A 21,215-nucleotide genomic window follows, 5' to 3' on the forward strand; every position below is an offset into this window, starting at 1 on the left:
GCAATGATTTCCCTCCTTCACTGCGAGTATTAAGTGATTTCGCTTCAATTCGCTTTCAAACTCGCCCACATATTGCCAGTGTGATAACGCTCTCAGAACTGTAACACAGTTAGCACAGTATAACCGTTAACAAAAAGCTTGCCCTGACAAAGTTCGCGATCAAGTCGCCTATAGTTTGACCTATCGCGCAGTGTAAACTCGCAACGGCGTCGCGCCCTCAGAGAGCGTACGTGACCGGACGCTTGAGTTGCTCCGTCGGCGATCGCGCACGTATGATTTCCCGATGATTTTTTGTATAACACTAAGGACCTACACGCGTGACTCCAATATATTGCTTTCTGCACATGAACGAGTAATGCGTTGAAGTCTCAACGCTATAGCATATATATACGAAGTGTTATATAATATAGTGTTCTCGTTCTAGAGCGGTGTTTTGTTTAAGATTGAGTAGCTACTCAACGCAGCAACAGTAAGTAGCTACTTACTAAGTATGTGGAGGCCGTATTGAACGTGCTGACGTTCGGGATTGAATTCAATTTCTCTTTCTAGCCTCATCTTATACCATGTTACAGAAAGAAGTGGTGAAAACGTTTCTTGGGCACGCTTACTTTCAGACTGAGAGAGCATAAGCTGTAGTTCCTACGCGGGCCCAGTTTGGGTTGGGAACTTGGGGTGTTAGTTCGTATTTGAACCCACCACCCTCTGCTTGAGAGAGCATAGGCATAGTCACAATTTTATTGCTAATTAAGTAATCATGGTTGGTTGGTGTTAAGAATGGATGGTGGACGAAAACAATGCTACTAAGAGTATTAACGCACTCAATTGCCTCTATCAAATTGATTTTTGGTTTATTTGCGAAAAAGAAGACGTAACATTTTCAAGTTTACTTATAAAAAAATGCGAGAGTAAGGCAACTCGCGCGTGTTATCTCTAATTTATTTACTTACTTAATTTCACTAGATGCTCAGATTTCCCACCGGTATCCCAAATCAGGTAGGTAGGTTAAATAAATTGTTGTTCTTACAAACCTAATTATTAAATCATGAAAGATAAGTCACTTCAAATCTCGGTTGAGACAGGTTCAAAATTTGATACGCCGTCTGTTTTCAGCAGAAAAGGAAATTAGGCGTTTTCTGTTTACGTCATCGTTTTACCAATAACTTACCTGTGAAAAACTTCTTCAGAGCAGAAATAAATATTTATAAAGCATATGACGTCATTAGGTAAATCAGCTTTCATTTATCGGTGTTATAATCCAGGAATTATAGACTAATATGCGAAAAGAGGTTGGTTAAATACTTTAAGAGATTAGATGAATGATCTAAAAGTTAGTAAGCTAGTATGAGTTCGTTACTGGTCACTGCCTAGTAGATTCTATCTTTATTTTTTATGTTATTAAGTTATTATTAATAGAGCTGACAGCTAGGTGCCATCTGTCGGGCATTAGAATGTCAAAACACTAGGACATTTATCTTATATTCGTTATATAAATTCCGAAATGATAGGAGCTCGGCATCGACAAAGCCTTATCAAGAAATATCTATAAAACCCACATTCAACACTATATTTTATACGTGATTGAAAAGTAAGCCGTTCGTAACATCGGGTATATTCTGTCGCAATTTAAGCCCTCGAATAGTTCCCGGGATCAAATTTAAAGCCATGAAATCGAGATCGAGAAGTCTCAGGACGAAGACCCTACTCACAACGTCAAAACCTAGGTCCCTCGTTATAAAACGGGCACGGTTTGCCGCTTACGTAATATCTACGAGAAGGTTATTAAACTGAAACGCCATGTTAGATACAAAAAAAAGCTCAAATGTAGGAAAAAATATTATTGAAACTTAAAAGATAGCAAAATTTTGCAAAGAAAATATTAGCGGAAGCGGACTATATATTTGCTTTGCAAGACATGTTTGCTAAAATATCCATAAATAATTTGAAATAATCATGTAAACGAAACATCCGTTCCACAAACTTACGTACGTTTGTGGAACGGATGTTTCGTTTGCATGATTATTTTCTTGGCGATTAAAAAAATGCAAAATTGCTATGAACACAACACATTTTTACAGTGTTGTTTGTTTATAAGTACTCTTTATTGTACAAAAAGGAAATACGAAAAGGCGAAAAAGTAAGGTAATCTATTTATTTAGTTGTATAAATCTATGTATTATGTTGTGTTAACTTAGATACTTAATGTGTACCTATGTGCTAAACAAGTGGTATTATCGAACAAACGTATAAAACCGTTATTTTTTCCTTGCTAGCCGTACAAAACTAAGTAACAGACAGGTAATGGTAGAGGAAACTTATTCCTAGGTGTGGAAAGAACTTTTGTTGTTATACCTATTAACAATATGGCTAATTGTGTTACATAAAAAAGACAAATATACATAAAAAAAAATTATTTTGTTATTTCTGTTTGCAAGTTTGTACAATAATGTAGAATGAGGTGGTTAGGTTTGTTATGTAAGATAAAATAAAATGAGCTCTTCTCGCCAATAAACGTTACAGTTTGGCGAGTAACACTAAATGTAATGCATGTTTAATTGTTTTAAGTTAAATAAATTAAAAAAATATATATCTTAAATATAAATGAACTAAAATAATTTCCTTGCTCACCCGCGACCTTACGATGGCTATCGTAAGGTCGCGGGTGAGCAAGGAAATTATTTTAGTTCATTGATATGGACCTCCGCAAAGTAACGCCTGATTCAATAAATTATCTTAAATATATTTTTATTTTGAAGGGAAACAACTTCTAGCTAGTGATTACATCCAAGCTACTCACAAATCTTCAGTGCAGCTTGTTTGAATAGAATACTCGTCAACAAAACTCACTTGAGCTCTCGGTTATTTTATTCGTAAAGGCTTATATAGGTACGTCTACATTTTATATTCGATAAACTTTGCAACAACTCAGCTGAATACAAGTGCAGTCAAGTCTGGCCTCAAATGCAAACGGCGGGCGTCCGGAATTAAATTTAGTGATTTACAGCGCTGAAGCGTGTACCGCTCGAAACTCGATTACAGGGGTTGTCAAGGCAAACAGAGACGGGTGACCTTCTAAATTAATTGCACGATTCGACGTGGATGTGACGTACAGAAACTTGTTCTGATTGAGAGGTCGTCGGCGCGATGACAAACCGTTTGGAGACTTGTTCGGTGGTTATTTGTCGAGTTTGAACGGAGTTTGCGGAGTTGTGTTGTTAAGTGGGGTGAACTTTATTTACAGATCAATGCAACGTGTTTTTTTTTCAACCATAGTAAATGTTTTTATATTATGTACAAACAATTTCCAATGAATTTAAATTACACAATGTTTTAGAGTACCTATCGCGGTCATTACTGATTTTATGACTTAAATTGGGTTCTGTTCCGCGTACCTCGATTTTAGAGAACGGTACGAGAATCGTCTTGTGATCATGGCTCATGCAACTGTGCCGAAATATCAAGCTTCTCTAAAATAAAGATACGCGGAAAAATTTAATTTATTTCTATTTCTTAGAACTATTTTGGCAGTTCTTAAAAGGAACTAAATTTTTGTATTTACAATTAGTATAATACCTTTTCCAAAGGATTACGCACGCATGAATAAATTTTCAAAACAAAACAGAATATGTTTAATTTACAGGGACGTAAAACAAAGTTCAACTTTAAAGAAGTTTAATGAAAAAGCGATGTGTGTAGATAATTTGAATTTTCATCAAAACGTTTGAATAGGTCTTTGAAGAGCCGTGCTCTGTGCGGGTCAGTGGACGATATTCTCATTATCACTGAGATGAATTTGAAGCTGATTGAAAATACATTGATATATTTCTGAGTATTTTGTGTTACAAATATACAAGTATAATGCACGCAACTTTGGCTCAGGATGACTTTGTCCACAGTCCCATTTCGTCACCTTCTTAAATCGTCCACAGTGGCATGTCGTCAGGCTACAATTCCTAAATCGTCACCTTTCTAACTCGTCCACTTTTATGATATCGTCCATATCCCATTTTGTCTACATTCCTATTTCGACCACAGTGTCAACTCGTCCACTTTATTTTATAGACCACAGTACTACTTGGTCATCAGTGCCAACTCGACCACGTTTAGCAGACGTTGTCTCACAGATATGGTCAATTTAAGCGTTTAAATTAGCAAAATATCCCGAGAATAATTTGCAAAAAAAGCCCTTTTTCAATAATCATTTATAGAGCATTTATATTAGTCTGGATAATGAACGATGCAATAATGTTGACGAGTTAGCACCGTGGTCTAAATTTGAATGTTGACGTGTTAGCACTGTAGTCGAAATAAGACTGTTGACGATTTGGTACTGTGCCCACGTAAGAAAGCGGACAAGATAGGAATGTGACGATGTGGGAATGTTGGCGAATCAGAACAGTAGACTGTATGAGAATGAGGACGATTTAAGAAGGTGACAAAATGGGACTGTGGACGAAGTCATCCTGAGCCGCAACTTTGTTAATACTTTTGTTAATCTAGAATAATGTAGCTTTATGTTTGTTAAGGTTTTCAGTAGATATATTAACACCTTGTATAATGCATACAACCGTTATGTAAATAAGGGCTAATGAAGACACCGCCTAACTTGTGACTGACTTTTTAAAATCGGTTCATTAGTTCCAGAGATTAACCCCCTACATACAGTCTATTCTCCGAGGGTTAAAAAGTATTATGATAACCTCGTGGAATAGGGACTGTCGCCTAACTATCGCAAACTGTATGAAGAGCGACGCCTGTCCCCGCGCAAACTGAGTTTCGTGGTACCAGGCATACAATTCTTGTCAAGCGTGCGGCCTGTCTAGCAAATAGACTCGGCGGCCATTATTGCCATTTCGTTATAAATTGTGCTTAAAATGTGTCAGTTAGGTATTTAATCAGTTATAACTTGTAGAAAATTATTGTTGTTGCAAATGCATTTGTAATGATAATAAGTAATGAAAGGAGTTAAGAACTCCCGGTTTTTAATTATTGACTGTTGACTAACAGTGATATATATACTAATACAAAAACAAAGCTAATCTTTTATCGTTTCAGCATGGAAAAGAAAACTAAATAGACAACTATAAAATACATACGACTAAAACATTATGGACCGAATTTTCAATCCATAAATGAATGCTTATTCTGTGGACATCTCCAACTACCTATTGAATAAGAGCTTACCTAGGAGAAAATGTTGTAGGTAATTGCAATAAAAACAAGTAAGACTAAAGTCACGTAATTTGTAGTTGACGCTACTGAAATTATTTATGTAACACCATTCTACGCCTCAGGGAGGCTTTTAGCAAACGCTCCTGAATCCTATCTACGCTATCGCTACAGCCAGAAAAATGATCTAGGTCGATATTTTAAAAAATATTAAGAACTGTGTGCTGGTGTGGGACGCTAATTGCGTAGACACACTAGCTCCCTCCCACGACCGCGAAAAAGTTAATCAAGCTTGGTGCAGCAGCAGAGGCGACGGAAAAACTGAAGGTACATTCCGTGAGCTCTTAAAAAACCTTCGAATTTTATAGAAGCATGCTTCGTGTACATAGACGATGACACGCAATCGTGATATGCGGTTCTGTTCTGTTATCAACTTGCAAAACTTTTCAAAGTTACCGTAAAAAGTTATGTCAAGAATAACCATCAGTACAAAATAAACCTTACTGTAATAATATTAAGCTTCTTTATCTTTTTCAAATTTTAATGCAATATGACTTTTTGTCATGATACAAATAAAACAAAGTCAGGATTTCCGAATTCATTTATCGTTAATTTAAATAGAGAGCACCCGCCGCTGAACACACTACTTTTATTTGAAAGTATATAGAGCTGTTGTTATACTGTATCTACTTCTTTTGGGTATGTCAAATGAATTTTTTTGGTCTGCTTTAGTTTACTATTTTTTTAATGTACTTTTAAGTGGTGGTTTTTAACTGCTCTATATAAATCAATAAAAACACAACGAGTGCACTCTTCGCGTGATGGATTGCTACTAAGTCAAAAAGACAATTGTCATTTTCTACTACACGAATCCTTCCGATTTCCCCCAAAACCCGAAGGATTGTAAACAAATACAATGGTCTCGGCCTTGAATACAACTTTGTCCCATTCGGGGCTTTGTGTCATTCGGGGTTGAGAACTTAGGTCCGTGGGGGCCCAGTGCAAAAATCCTTTATAAAGAATTTTCAAAACGACTTTCGGATACCACAGGGGACAGAAGAGCTGGCAGCTTCCTTGCACAACGTATCAGCATTGCTATACAGCGAGGACATGCTGCCAGCATCTTTGGGTCTATGCCGCGGGGGGATACACTTTTACAAATTTGTTCTAGTTGTTAGTTACTTTTAGGTCATTATTTATGATTTCATGTTATTGGTATTCGTGTAATATTATTGATTTATTTTTATCTTAATCCTAAGATTAAGATTAGTTTTTGATATTTTTTAGAACAGAGGAGGATTAGGGTTTATTTTCCTAACCTTGATCAAATAAAACAAAACTACGCTTAAAACATATTATGATACACGTACTGTGTATTTTAATGAAATAAATAAATGATTGTCCTAAAATATTACAAAAAAACTATTTAAAACGGCGCCTATCACAACTTTTAAGCTTAAAATATTTCCAACATTCGCCTCAAACACAAGAACGAAATTTACGTTGCAAAAACCCCTAAGCGCCGTAATTTGCCAGTGTGTACGTACTCTAGGCACGTAAATTCTCGTCCAAGAGTCCTTCTTTGAGCGTGCGTTTGACAGATTATGAAAACATAGTACAGTGTATTCTTTCTTGTTTCCGATATACCGCGGCAACAAAGAAGCCTTCGTCAAGGAACATACTTTTTTTCTGATACAACAGAGTTGGTGGCAAAGTGAAACTTATTATTCCACTGGTCGGATGAATTGGGGGTTATGTCCTTAGTGACTTAAAGTTTAACTATGTATGCCTAATTTTGACGCTTATGAAAAACTTCAGTTTGTAACAATATTAATTAACAAAATTACAGTTAAACTGAATAATTTTAAGGGTGTAAGATTTATACAACCATAATGAAACGAATCTTTTCTAATTCATAATTTTGAAACTTTGCGAAATTAACTTAAAAGATTCAATTTAGCAAAAATATTATTAAGTACCATCAAACCTAACGAACTTGACTCTATAAAGAATTTCAAAACGTTAATTTGCATTTCAAAGTTTCGTAGTTCAATCACGTAAACATTAAATTAATTAGAATTCGAAGAATGTCCTAGTAATGAAGCCCTTGATAGGATTTACTTGAAAATAGAATAAGTACCTACATAATGGGTATTTCGTTTCGTAAACAAGTCTCTATCCAATATTTTGATCCTTATTTTTCGGAATATTCTAATTACGCAGACACGCACAAACAAAACGTTCTATTATGAGTCATATTTATGTTTCAAATGGAAATTTAATACTTGTCTGAATAATTAATTAACACTTGATACAGAAGAGAGATAAGTATTTGTAAATATTGTTTAAACAAGTTCGGGATATTAAACTCAATTAAATATTAAAATCACTAATTAAAAAAATATTAATCTATCCATCTGCAAAGATTTAAAACATTTTAAGTGAAATATACAATCTTTCGATGACCAATTTGTATGCAGCTCGTACCTCCTTTTAATTAAAAGTTGTAAAAGCAAATTGCGGAATGAAATACATTTTTATTCGTTTGGTTTCTTTCTCATAATTATTAAACACTTACTATGTCTGGTGTACAATAAAGAGTGTTTGTATTGTATTGTAAACAGACGGCTGAATGTGCCTGAACCGTAAATTACTTAAAAATACCCTTTACTCTCTTCTGGTTTAGTAGATGCCATTAAACGCAGTCATCTCGGGTCTTCCAAACTTACGTTTTCGAGCAATAAAAAAGGCCTTAAGCTTACTATTATAAAATTATGCGTTATTTTTTTTCTGCGTCCTCAAAGTCAAGCACACGAGCAAGTGGGGGTCCTGATGGTAAGAGATCACCACCGCCCATAAACATCTGCAGCACCAGGGGTATTGTAGATGCGTTGCCAACCTAGAGGCCTAAGATGGGATACCTCAAGTGCCAGTAATTTCACCGGCTGTCTTACTCTCCACGCCGAAACATAACAGTGCAAGCACTGCTGCTTCACGGCAGGGTTAGCGAGCAAAATGGTGGTAGCAATCCGGGCGGACCTGGCCCAAGGTCCTACCACCTGCAAGTTCCTGCACTTCTGAAGTTAAGGTCAGTTTGATAAATTCTAGAATTGTAACATATTACGTTGTAATTCTGAGTTTGACGAGGTGTCTTTGAAGATCTGATAGAATTTATGGTATTTTAAAATCAAACAATGTTAAGGTAGCCTTTAAGACTAACAACTCTTTGTACTCTAAACTTTGTAACCACAAAGAGAAGGTAGATAAAGGAACTAGATCGGGTGTATACAAGCTCACTTGTAATGACTGCAGTAAAGTATATGTTGGTCAGACAGGTCGCAGTTTTAATGCTAGATTTAAAGGGCATGTTTCGGCATATAGGAATGAGCATCCTGATAAGTCGAATTTTGCCAAACATTTGTTGGAACTAAATCATTCTTTATCGGACTCAGATTCGTATGAAGTGTTACATTATTGTGGCGAGGGGTTTCGTCTCGATGTTTTAGAATGCATGGAGATAATTAGATACAACAGTATGGGGTCTATTATTAACGAGCAGGTAAATTTAGAGTCATCTCCCTTGCTACGGCTTGGTTCTAATTTCAGCAATGGTAGTTAATAAAACATGCCTTGACAGTAAATAAATAAAAATCAAGATAGTTTTGAAGGACGGTTAAATTTTTTTATTAATAACTTGTGGGTAGTTTTGTTTTGTTTCATAAAACATATGTGGGTACTTGGGGAGTTACACTGACAAATTAAAACGGTGGTTGTGGTTCGTTCGTCTAACAACTGGTAGCATGGTGTACGGTTGTGTCACTCTGAAGATGAGCTCTGGTTGAGTTCGAAACGCGTCAGTGTAGTGTGGTGGTGGTAGATGGGTTTGTGTGATTTGTGTGTGTTCTTACAGTGTGGAGGTGGAGGAACTGCATGAACACGCATATTTTGCATAAGCTTAGCTATTGTAAGGTCGCGGGTGAGCAAGGAAATTCTTTTAGTTCATTAATATGGACCTCCGCAAAGTAACGCCTGATTCAATAACTTATATATATCGTCTGCGAAGAATCCTTTAATCTTGCGTCCGCAGGAACTTAACATAAATTCCAAGACAAAAATTATCATATTTCCTTCTTAGGATAGTTTGAAATCCTAAGAAGGAAATAGGATAAATCTTTACCTACGCACACCAAAAAATTTTAAAAGGGCGAAAGCGTAACATACAAACGGGATCCCTTCGACACCCATAATTTTATTGTTTCGATTTTCGATAGTCATAACTCGGTACCCATATTATTTTTGGTCATAATAATCAATAGTCATAATCGTTGTTAGGTATAACGCGAAATAAATATAATGATTAAGTAAAATAAAATGTTACATGCCATACAAGACAAAAGACATAAAATTTATCAGCATAATATCAAAAGGCACGGTATTCCTTTTGATATTATGATATTATTATAGATATTATTTTTCATTAATATTGTACGTCATATTTTATATTTACTATTATTATTATTATTCATACCATTTTTTCTCTAATGTTTTAAAGGAATAATTTTAAAATTCAGAAATAATACATGTCATACATTAAAAACATTAGAAAGTTAGAACTGTGACTCCTTTTAAAAAGGACCAGCTGGCAAAAAAGCAGGTTAGGTTAGGTTAGACCTGCGACCCTTACAAAAAAAAACAGTAGCCAGAAAAGTAGATTAGGTTAGGTTAGAACTGTGACCCCTTACAAAAAGTACCAGCTGACAGATATGAGTTATGTCAAATAATAATATTCCTTTTGAATTTTAACCCTTCAATACAATTACCACATTAAATGCTATGACAAATAACGGTATGAAATTCAATAGTTATGACTGACTATTGAAATTATGACCAAAGATAATATGACGAGCAACGATTATGACAAACAACGGTATGGATAAACCAAATCGAAAGTTTAACGTTATGGGAGTCAATATAGACCCCATACAAACACAATATACTCACTTTCGAAATCATAATATTACTAAAGATGGCCACGAATAATGCTAATTTTTATATAACCTTGTGACCCTGACTTGAAGTTATTGAGATTAATTAAATTGGGATAATTTAAATTTGTCGTTGATTTAATGACGTCGTTCATAACGAGTATAAGGTAAATCAAAGCACCGTAAAATTTGAGCAGAAGACGATTAGATACATACCTATCGGTTTTTCATGCGGGGTAAAGGGCCCATTGTCTCATGTACCTGATCTAAACCGTTTCGATGGGTTAACTGATACCCTAATCGGTATTCAAGATTTGACGAGCAGGAGGAAAATTCTGTGATATAATACACCGGGTAGGTACTAAGTTGGTATTGATTATTTGGAGGGGCGTTACATATCTGTATTTATTGACATGGATCCCGAGGGGTGAAAATATCCGAAACGATTTGTAACTTATTAGATTAAACGTATGGTTTGTGTTCGTCATATATAATGAAGATTGATATAAAGTGGTTGGGTTGGGAGTCTCAATTTTAGTTACAACACAAGAAATGGAAGCTATAGGTAGTGCCACCAGAGTTGCGGTCACGCACACAAGAACATGACATGTATGACAGTGGTAATTTGACATTCACTCATTCATTTCATTCATTCTCCTTTTAGGTAATCGTTCTTCATGTAGCTGTATGTGCATTGACATCTATGTACTAGACTACATGTTTCTTACATCAAAACGGCGCACAAAAACAGTTCACAGCGCGGTTTTGTGGACAGTTGACTAGTCTATTGACGTCCGTGACAGCGGTTGTGTCAAAGTAATATTGATGATTGATGCGCCGCGCGTTTTGTTTCAAACAGCCAGTCTAGTGCCGTAAGGTACATAGATGTCGATGTGTATCTATGTGTAAAATCGTTCACTTCAACTGTCGTGACCTATAGTTACTGTTTTAAATAAGTACCTACACACTACGAATCTTTAATACAATGCATTCATTTTTTTGGACATCAGTAATCGTGACGCGTTAAACTTGCGTCGAAATATAGGTACATATGTAGGTACAGGATGTCGAAAATATGCCTAATAAACGCCAGTTGATATATTATTTAATTACCAGTGGGTTTGTTTAGGCACTTGTTCCACCGTTGACGATGAACGTGATACAAACTAGATACAAGTTGGCGAGCAGAAAGAAGCGATTGTGTTCTCTCTGATACACAGATAGAAAAAATCTACCAGCAGTTAGGAATTATCCTTTGGGAGTCGGCAAGAAGACGATTATAATATTACAACAAGAGCATCGTGAGATGGTGCTATCTTCCTCACACATTTAGAGCTATAAAACTAAAAAAAATAAAGCTTCATTTCCGGTTCCGCTCCCCACCACTGCGCGCTAGAGCAACAGTGGAAACAAGGTTCACCTTCAATGTTTTTGTTTTATCGGAATCACACCTCCCGGTGCTCCATAAATGGGAAAGCTTATGCCAAGAGTTATTGGCTATGATAATATTAAGTGAAAAAAGTGCAGAAATCATTGGAAAAACCACGTTGTTCAAAATCATTAGAAAGTGACGACAGGTAATAGTTACAACACTAGATGGGAACGTGATCCTTATGATGCTAGCGAGTCAGGTAAAATAATCATTATTACTATTTGTATTAAAAACAGCACTAAAATTGTACTGGAATACAGCTGCGGACAGAAATTAGGTGATGATAAAATACACCTACCCGCATATTTTGACCGTCTTGATCAGACCGATAAAATTATGATGTAATTATTAATATTTATACTACGTAACGTACGTCCCAAATTCAAATGAATATACTGATGATATTTATACTCTTCATTTAAATAGTGTTGAATCACGACACAAGTATCACAAACCTTTTATATTTTTACATGACTTGAATATTGTTAAAGATTAACTAAAGTCCTACCTACATTTCACTCTAATAATGTCTCGGTCTTGGTACTGTACACAAGTGGCGTTAAGGATAATAAATGCATATATTGCTTCACTTTAAGAGTGTTGAGACTCTGTTAATATTCCTTAATTGTACATATCGACAATCCACTTTAATACGTAGTATAGAAGTCCTGTTACTCCACGTACATCGTGTCGAGGACGCTTGACATATAAATATATTATGTACGTACATACATCATTCATTTTAGCCTATAAGTCATTGTGTCATATCTTCCTCCTTTAATAGTACTGCTTGTTTGCCTCCTCCGAATCGCGTCGACTAAATACATGACATGACAACTACTCCACTTTTATAGTGCGAGTCCTTGTTGCTCCGCGTAAATCGCGTCTGAGGAACCATATAGAGGTACATAACATATTGGTACAACAATACTCCACTTTTATAGTGTGTGTCTTTGTTGCTCCGCGTAAATCGCGTCTGAGGAACCATATAGAGGTACATAACATATTGGTACAACAATACTCCACTTTTATAGTGTGTGTCTTTGTTGCTCCGCGTAAATCGCGTAGAGGAACCATATATACATAGCATATAGATACAACAATACTCCATTTTTATAGTGCGAGTCCTTGTTGCTCCGCGTAAATCGCATATATAACATGTGCAACAATACTCCAATACTGCACGCAAGTAAAGAGCGTAGATGATGTAAGTATGCTTAAACCTACTAATCAGGTCAATCTTCGTCTTAATAAATTATTATTGCATTATACAAGCCACCTACTGTAAAAAGATCTCGAGGTGCTCTAAACTCTGGGGGGGCGCCGCCGCGCATACCAGCAACGACTGAGTGTCGGGCGCCCCTGCCGTCGACCGCCGTGGGACTACCGCGCCGAGCCGCCGCCGCCCGCCGGACCAGCGCCAAAAACGGAGGAGCCGCTGAGGAACGAGTCGCCACTGGACGAGAAGTCGCCGCAGGTAGCTGTAACCGGCCTCACTTTTACTTACTTTTACTTTTACGATGAGTGATGCAGATTCACAAACGATTAAGTTATCTTGGTTTTGGATCACAAAACAGAACTTTTAATACTCAACCCAAAGCTGAAATAATTGATATCTAAATAATATAATTCTAAATTAATTAATAATTAATAACAATAATTAATTGATATTCTATAATTAAAAACTGAATTTATCTTACCCTATAATTGGTACCAACTCTAGTTTCTGTCCTACCTAAATAGAATTGAATCCAGAAGGATACAAGGTGTATCAACCTAACACTCAATCATACACCTACTAGCCCGGGTCGGCAGCAAATACCCGGTCAGCAAGCAATCTCCACCGTCACCGGTCAGAGCGTTCTCGCTGACCTGCTGGTGTGTGACGAGGAACCCGGATATTGATGATACATACCGGAGCATTAGTGAGTCTGTGGTCGCCCATGTGACGAAAAATTCGTCTTATCAATTCTCACAATGCTTAAGTCAAACACTGATTTACACTAAATTGACAAGAACTTAGAAATCTGTAGAGGATAATAAATATTTTATCATGGGTGACTATTGTACAACGCTTAAGCTATTACAGCACAGCTATTTTATAGCAAAACTAATCTTTAAATGTATGTAAACATATTTATAAAAATAAAAATGCAGAAACAGAGTACGACTTATGTGAAAGAAAGGTTTGTACTCACAAACATACTTAAACCAGCGCTTGAGCACTTAATTTAGGTATGTCTGATTTACTAGATATCTGAGAACTATTCATTTATTCATTGTAGACTATTTTGCCAACTTAATTACTACCAGCAATGAATTAAAGAAATTACCAGTATTAGCACAAAGTAAGACCTTACCGGTTACTGCTTTTTCGCAACGTACCTAACGTTTGGCAACCTGGTTCAGCTCGCAACTTTTCATTTTGCAAACTCTGTGTGTGTATATGCAATACCACAAACATGGTTTTTATGTTATTTTATTTTTCTTTCAAACTAATAAAAAACTGATTAACAATCGAGACGCATTCATGCTTAGAAGTTGTTTTGCAGAATTCTTAGCGTTTCAAAGTTCCGCATGCTCCGCTGTCAGCTACGACTGGATGTACAGTAAGTTATAGTTTTTAGCACTGATGCTGTACTGAAAATAACAACTAACAAATGAATATTGATCATTATTTAAATTGATATTTTGTATGGCGGCGAGATAACATAACCTCATGCTGCCCAATTCGTAAACCGAATTACTTACCACATACGCTTTCATGAAGCACCCAACACCCTTGGGTGTGGTGTGGTAATGCATGTGGGAACCAAAAAGCACCAACGGTAACCATACAGGGACTCATTTGTTTTTCTTGTCATATAAACACACTCGAGTCAACTAAGTACCGTGTTTTATGGCCTAAAAATTTCGAGAGACTTAAAAGATGATGATGTTCTGTTAGTTAACAATTGATAACACCACTACTACATATATTACATTTACACCGAATTAATAACATAAATTATTAAAATTTAACGGATTATAGTGGTGTGAACATTAGAAACATTTTGGTTTGCGTCTTATAAGATATCTTGTGTGATATACAGTGACTGGTTCATATATACGCGAAACCTTAGTTATAACGCGAATGATAGAAAAATCATTTTAGACATCACGGAAAACCTCTTAATGGTAAAATACCGCTTTTACCGGTCATCCATAATTTGTTTTTTGGACCTGTTAAATCTTTTTTCTCCTTACAGAAAATGCCACCTACCTACTTCCTGCGAGTCAGTCCTGGTGGCAATGGCAACCAAAGTATTAGGACATTGATAATCTAGATACCACAAGCGTCCTTAGATGTAGTAATGGCCCCTTTTGCAATTACAACTTTAAATGAACCCAGCCTTGTGGCACTTCTGTAAAAATTTAATTTAAATAGCTAACAAGTTACTTGTTTAACTTTAAAAATTGAATAAAGCGATAGCTTCGACAGTTTAAACACTCTTAGGTCTGCCTTGTAGATCTATAGATGTATCTACGAATATCACTCGATTTATGAAGAGTTTGGAGGTTTTTTCCTCCAAACCAGATGTAATACATCTATTGAACCAATATCAATATAACATCCGTACAAAAATGTGACCTTATCAAATTTGTTTTATAAAACCTTAGCTATTGCCGTGCTCTGCCGAAAGAATACAGGCAAATCGTTCAATCAAAATAGAAAATATATCAATACATAAAAACGATATTGTGATTAAAATAAGATATTTTATTAAAACCTTTAGGTCTGGGGCTCATTAACTGTTAATGAGATTACCTAACATCCATAAAATCCCCAGTAGTCGTGCTGCACGTTACTGGATGTGCAGACGTACATAATTAAAACTAGATCAAAGATTAACTAGTTACGCGATCGCTCCGAGGAATATCCTTTTTTTGTTAGGACTAAAAAATATCATATACACATAATAAGTAAAAGTTGGTTGTCTAAACCCTGGCACCCTGGCACATTGGGTTAAAAAGGTACTAAGATATTGGTATCGATACCACTGCCCACAGTCTTTATATGTGGTTCGCAAGACTCCTGGCTGGAGTTAAGTATATTCTATAAGTGCTATGCTAGCTAACGCATAGGAGTCGAAAAACGAATAATAATGAAAACGTTTTTTGGGCTGCGGCAATCAAGCATTGCCATGTAAGAATACTATTTTAATCTTTCTTTTAAACATTAATAAAGGTAGATACAATAAATACAAGGTTACACCTATTGGTAAAAAAAAAAAAAAAAAACCTTAGGCTGTACATCAAATCAACAATATACGAGTAATACAAGTACCTATTGTTTAGGTAGTTAGATAGATTTACTCTTCTACCTTGAAATATATTTTTATTATTTTCTTATTAACGGCCTTGGCTAACATTACTGGGCTCTGAACATCTGCACTGTAATATTATAATCGTCTTCGGTTGAAACCCGAAGGATAATTAGGAATTAAACGAACTTACCTTGTGAAGTTCAATTCCAATTATGCGAGGGTTTCAACCGAAGACGATTAGGTCGTCCCATCCCTCCCATCCCATACAATAAAAAATAATAAAAAATATTTGTAACCCGAATATAACACAAAAATTGCTCTGAAAAATGAGGCTAGACGACGCGGGCGCAGAGTTGCTAGCGCGCAGTGGTGGGGAGCGGAACCGGAAATGAAGCTTTATTTTTTTTAGTTTTATAGCTCTAAATGTGTGAGAAGATAGCACCATCTCACGAGCTGCACTGTAATATTATAATCGTCTTCGGTTGAAACCCTCGCATAATTGGAATTGAACTTCACAAGGTAAGTTCGTTTAATTCCTAAAATTCTGTTGAGAAGTCGGCAAGAAATGCAATAGTAGATTGTACAAGCAAGAGCATAAAACGAGCCATTTTTTCCCAAGACGTTTTTATATACGCCACCCGAGCCGGTACGGCGAGGGTCATAGACACGTCGGAGGGGAAATATGGGTTTAATGCTCGAGTTCTAACAACTCTACTTTTCACTTAGATTTGCGAAGAAATGAAAGCAACAGTGGAAAATGGTTTCACCTTCAATGTTAACTTTTATTTTTTCGTGATTATTATATTTTAGTTGTTTATTGATTTACTATGAATTGGTTTTTAGTTTTATATGAATTAATTAACGCAATAATTATTAAGTTCTCAGCACCCAATACTCTTCTCTTTTAAAGGACTATGAGTTTTGCGGCGCTCGCAGTGTGAGACAAATCGATCCCTGGTCGGCTGACATGAAGGCTTCATGGGGGCCTTGTCGTCCCGGCTGATAGAACCTCAGGAGACCCCAGAGCTGGCGCTTACCTCTCCCAGGCGAATTTCTGTTACTGTACAAAAGGTAATGCCGCCAGTGTGCTGGGGTCTATGCGCAGGAGGTCTCTTAGATGGTGTTTTTGCTTTTATAGTTAGGTATATTTATGTAGCCGTGGTGCCTAGTGGTTTGACCTATATCCTCTCAAGCAGAGGGTCGTGGGTTCAAACCCGGCTCGCACCTCTGAGTTTTTCGAAATTCATGTGCGGAATTACTTTTTAAAATGTACCACGAGCTTTACGGTGAAGGAAAACATCGTGAGGAAACTGCACTAACCTACGAGCATTCAATGGTGCGTGTAAAGTTACCAATCCGCACTGGGCCCGCGTGGGAACTATGCCCCACCCTCTTGTTCTGAGAGGAAGGCTGCTGCTCAGCAGTGGGACGTATATAGGCTGGGATGGAATGGAATATTTATGTAGTTTTTTTTATTTTGTTTTCTATCATATTGTTTGTATCTTGAGTAATTAAACAGTATTAAATAATAAATTAATAATAATTAAAAAAAAATAGAAACTTTTTTGTTTGTGCTGTTGACACCTGATAACCTTGATCTTAGACGAAGATTTTACTTTAAACACGAACTTTACGAGATGAGAAGTGAAAAAATATTTTTTATATTTTAGGTCCATTTTGTAATATTATACACGTTTTTAATCAATATAAAATATTTTCACTTTGAATAAAACAATGATAATGATGGATTAATGATGTAATCAATTGAAGCACAACGCTACCGTAACCTAATGTAGTGACTTCACACTTCAGAACGGTAGGTACTTATAAATTAAAGAGACTTGTCCAGTTGTTTCGTAAAGTTAACAATTGAATTATTCTTTTGTTTCAAGTTAAAGTTAAGATGTAAGTGCTTTGACAAGGTGCGCTACGGATCCTGTTGGTAAAGTAATTCGTAATTCCATGAAATTTTTTTCTGCTGTGTAAGTGTTTTAACTCGAACCAGTTCCAGGATAGGACACACACGGAACAGTTTTAACTTTTTCCTTATTATATCTTCCGTTTCTAAGAATTAAGGATCATGGATGGATAAGGATCAGTTAAGGTTCTACATTCCATTTTAGATGTCGTTGCTCCAACTTTAGCTTTTATTTTTAATAGCTGTATAGATGAAGGCGTATTTCCAGATTTGATGATATACAGTAAAGAAGTTTCTATTTTAAATCAGTGATAAGATGACCCCTCTGATTATCGTCCGGTGTCCCATCCTATCAGCGTATAGCAAAATATTCGAAAAAATAATGCTGACGCAAATGATCTCGCATTTTAATACCCATAAAACCATGCATCCACAGCAGTTCGGATTCACAAAAGGTAGATCTACTACAGACGCGGATCATAGTTTAGTTAAATTCATATTGCAAGATTAGGAGGAATCACATGAACGCTTATAAGTGTATTCTGCGACCTTTCGAAAGCTATTGATTGCGAGGATCTTGATACTTTAATTTGTAAGTTAAATCTTTATGGCATTCGTGGTCTCGCTTAAGAACTCATTAAATCTTAACTCACACAAAGAAAGCAAAAGGTAGCGATTAACGGAACGGTATCGGGGGGATCTGTGGTTGAAATGGGAGTGCCTCAAGGCCCCATTCCTGTATCTTATTTATGTAAATGACCTAATTTATATGGTAAGCCAAAAGTCGGCTATAGTTATGTTTGCTGACGACACGTCTTTACTGTTCAAGGTTAGTAGAAAAGACACCAACTTCATTGAACCCAATGAAACCCTGTCCGTGATATCCGCATGGTTTGCTGCCATTATTTGTTAGGTACTAAATCCTAAGAAAACCAAATGTATTAAATTCTCAATTCATCTAACTCGAATTCAGTCTCTAATATATAGTTAAATGGTCAAACTATTGAAATTGTAAAAAAAAGTATTTTCCGGAATAACACTCGATTCTAAACTACAGTGGGGACCTCACGTCACAGCAATCAGCAGCTCTACTTTTGCAGTCTGGAAATACGGCAGCTAATCTATGTGGCGACGGCACGGTTGGTGTATTTTGCTTACTTTAATAGCATTATTTCGTACGGCCTCATTTTATAAGGATCTGCTGTAGACATTGATTAAATTTTTATCTTACAAAAGCGAGCAATTAGAGCAATTTATAATTTGAAGACGCGTCAATTTTTAAGATCTCTTTTTAAGGAAACAGGTATCCTAACCCTGCCGTCGCTTTATGTTTTTGAAACTTTTTTGAAATAATCGTGTATGTTAGGAAGAACATATGTGATTTTCCTACTAACGTCGATAAGCCAAAGGCTTCTAGAAACTTAGGCTACTAGATTTTTTGACATCATAAGTGCTCAAGCACCCTAATAGCCTAAATTGAAATAAGATATTTTTGACTTTAACTTGATGGCCTTTTCAGTATTTTTTTTTATGAAACAGGATGGCAAACGAACAAGCTGAGGATTGATGATGTGTTTTACACAGTTTTATATCAAGTTAAAAGCGTCACATATATTTAATGAGTGGACCTATTTGTCAATATTTGTACAAGCATTTATTTAACCTGCTGCGTTCGTATAAAACAGCGATAACATAACACTAATATTGCAGTAATCGTTTTACCTTTGTTTTACTAAGCTATTTTCTTGCTACCTAGCACGTTGCCTTTGAAAAATGGCTTTTAAAAGACATAATAATCAAAATGCGATATTCGATTAGTTGCGCATAGAGTCAAGTAGATACTTAGAGATTTATGAAGTATTTTAAGGAAAAGAAATTTAAACGAATAATAGATTTACAAAGATAAGATGCGTAATGGATGACACCCTATAAAAGATGTCAACTATTGGGACAGTGACACACACTCTTACGGTTACCTTACCCAATGTTCAATACATATTACAATACATCGAAACGAATTCAGCTGTATATAGACGTGAATTCACTACATTATGTATAAGAACCGGAACTTAAATTCAACAAATTATTGCTAAATTACCTTGACGTTAAAATAAAAGATGTCAACTATTGGGACAGTGACTCGCACTCCTACGTTTACCTTACCCAATGTTCAATACATATTACAATACATCGGAAACGATAGCGATAGCTGTATATAGGCGATCAATTCAATAGGTACATAAGAATCGGGACTTAAATTCAATTATTGCTAAAATTACATTGACGTTAAAATAAAAGATGTCAAATATTAGGACAGTGACAGGCACTCCTACGTTTACCTTACCCAATGTTCAATAATATTACAATACACCGATAAGGAATTCAGCTGTATATAGGCGTAAATTCACTACATGAGAACCGGGCTTCAATTCAACAAATTATTGCTAAATTACCTTGACGTTATGACCAAACTCACGACTCGACTTCTGACCATAGACTTTGAGTAAAAATCGCGAAATCGCGTTTAAGACAATACAGTTAAGTACATATCTACAAACGCGCATTTTTCAAAAAAGTCGCTGAACTATTTGTTCAGTTTAACGAGTATGATCTATGTTTTAATTATTACAGGCCACACCCGGTATATACAATCCTACTATCCTAGTAATATATAAACTAGCTTTTGCCCGCGACTTCGTCCGCATGTACTTTAGTTTATCAGGGCATATGTTTTAATTAACCCCCGTTATAATTGTGACATTTGTATCTGTGTGCATAGCGTAAAATTAATTATCTCGTGTGCTTCCGGCGAGAACCGAATCTTAATCTAGAACCCGAAGTAGGGATATATTCGAAATTGCACTGTACATAATATTGTAAATAAGTAAATGATAAATAAGAACGGATAATCACACAAATTACGCTTATATTAATATTAATGATTTTATTATGCACAACCCAATGAGTAATTTTTAAGTTAGGTAGGTACTTACCTCTGCATAATAATTGCAAATTTATTTCACACATCATTTTAAATATTAATTTAATTTCCACATTTTAGTTGTACATTTTGTAATGAAAAAACCCCTCCCTATGAAGTCGCCAACACGGATCATTTCAAATTGTGACCAGCCATATTTTTTAGTCTAGAAATAAGGAATCTCATTGAAACCACCCCTAATAAATCGTAAGCTACTTCTTCTTTCTTTATCTTTGCTACGCAGATCATTTTTATGTTTTATCAAGACCCTGTAAGTATAACCACAACTTCGTAATGCTGTCCAGAAACGAGAAAAGTTCCATACCAACTTTACCCCCCAGTTTTACCCCTTTAGGGGAAATTTTATCCATTTCACCTACACAGATATAATTTTTTATTGTAATCGAGAGACTTATATACCTATTTT

General features: G+C 35.9%; 2 protein-coding genes and 1 long non-coding RNA gene across 4 annotated transcripts in view; 1 reads left to right on the forward strand and 2 right to left on the reverse strand.

The window, feature by feature from the left end:
- LOC141442516 (uncharacterized) overlaps nt 1-555 on the reverse strand; it is a 2,882-nt gene extending 2,327 nt beyond the window's left edge. The window contains exon 1 of the mRNA XM_074107537.1: nt 486-555. Coding sequence (XP_073963638.1) covers nt 486-555 — 70 coding nt within the window. The remainder of the gene's footprint in view (nt 1-485) is intronic.
- Nucleotides 1-21,215, reverse strand: part of LOC141442086 (uncharacterized) — a 55,070-nt gene that overhangs the window by 21,564 nt on the left and 12,291 nt on the right. The gene's annotated exons all lie outside the window — the stretch shown is intronic.
- Nucleotides 11,596-15,879, forward strand: LOC141442097 (uncharacterized). Its single transcript, XR_012452881.1, has 2 exons — nt 11,596-11,782; nt 12,884-15,879. It is a non-coding gene; the product is annotated as an uncharacterized lncRNA (long non-coding RNA).

Source organism: Choristoneura fumiferana, chromosome 25 (genome assembly GCF_025370935.1).
Source record: "Choristoneura fumiferana chromosome 25, NRCan_CFum_1, whole genome shotgun sequence".
Taxonomy (NCBI): domain Eukaryota; kingdom Metazoa; phylum Arthropoda; class Insecta; order Lepidoptera; family Tortricidae; genus Choristoneura; species Choristoneura fumiferana.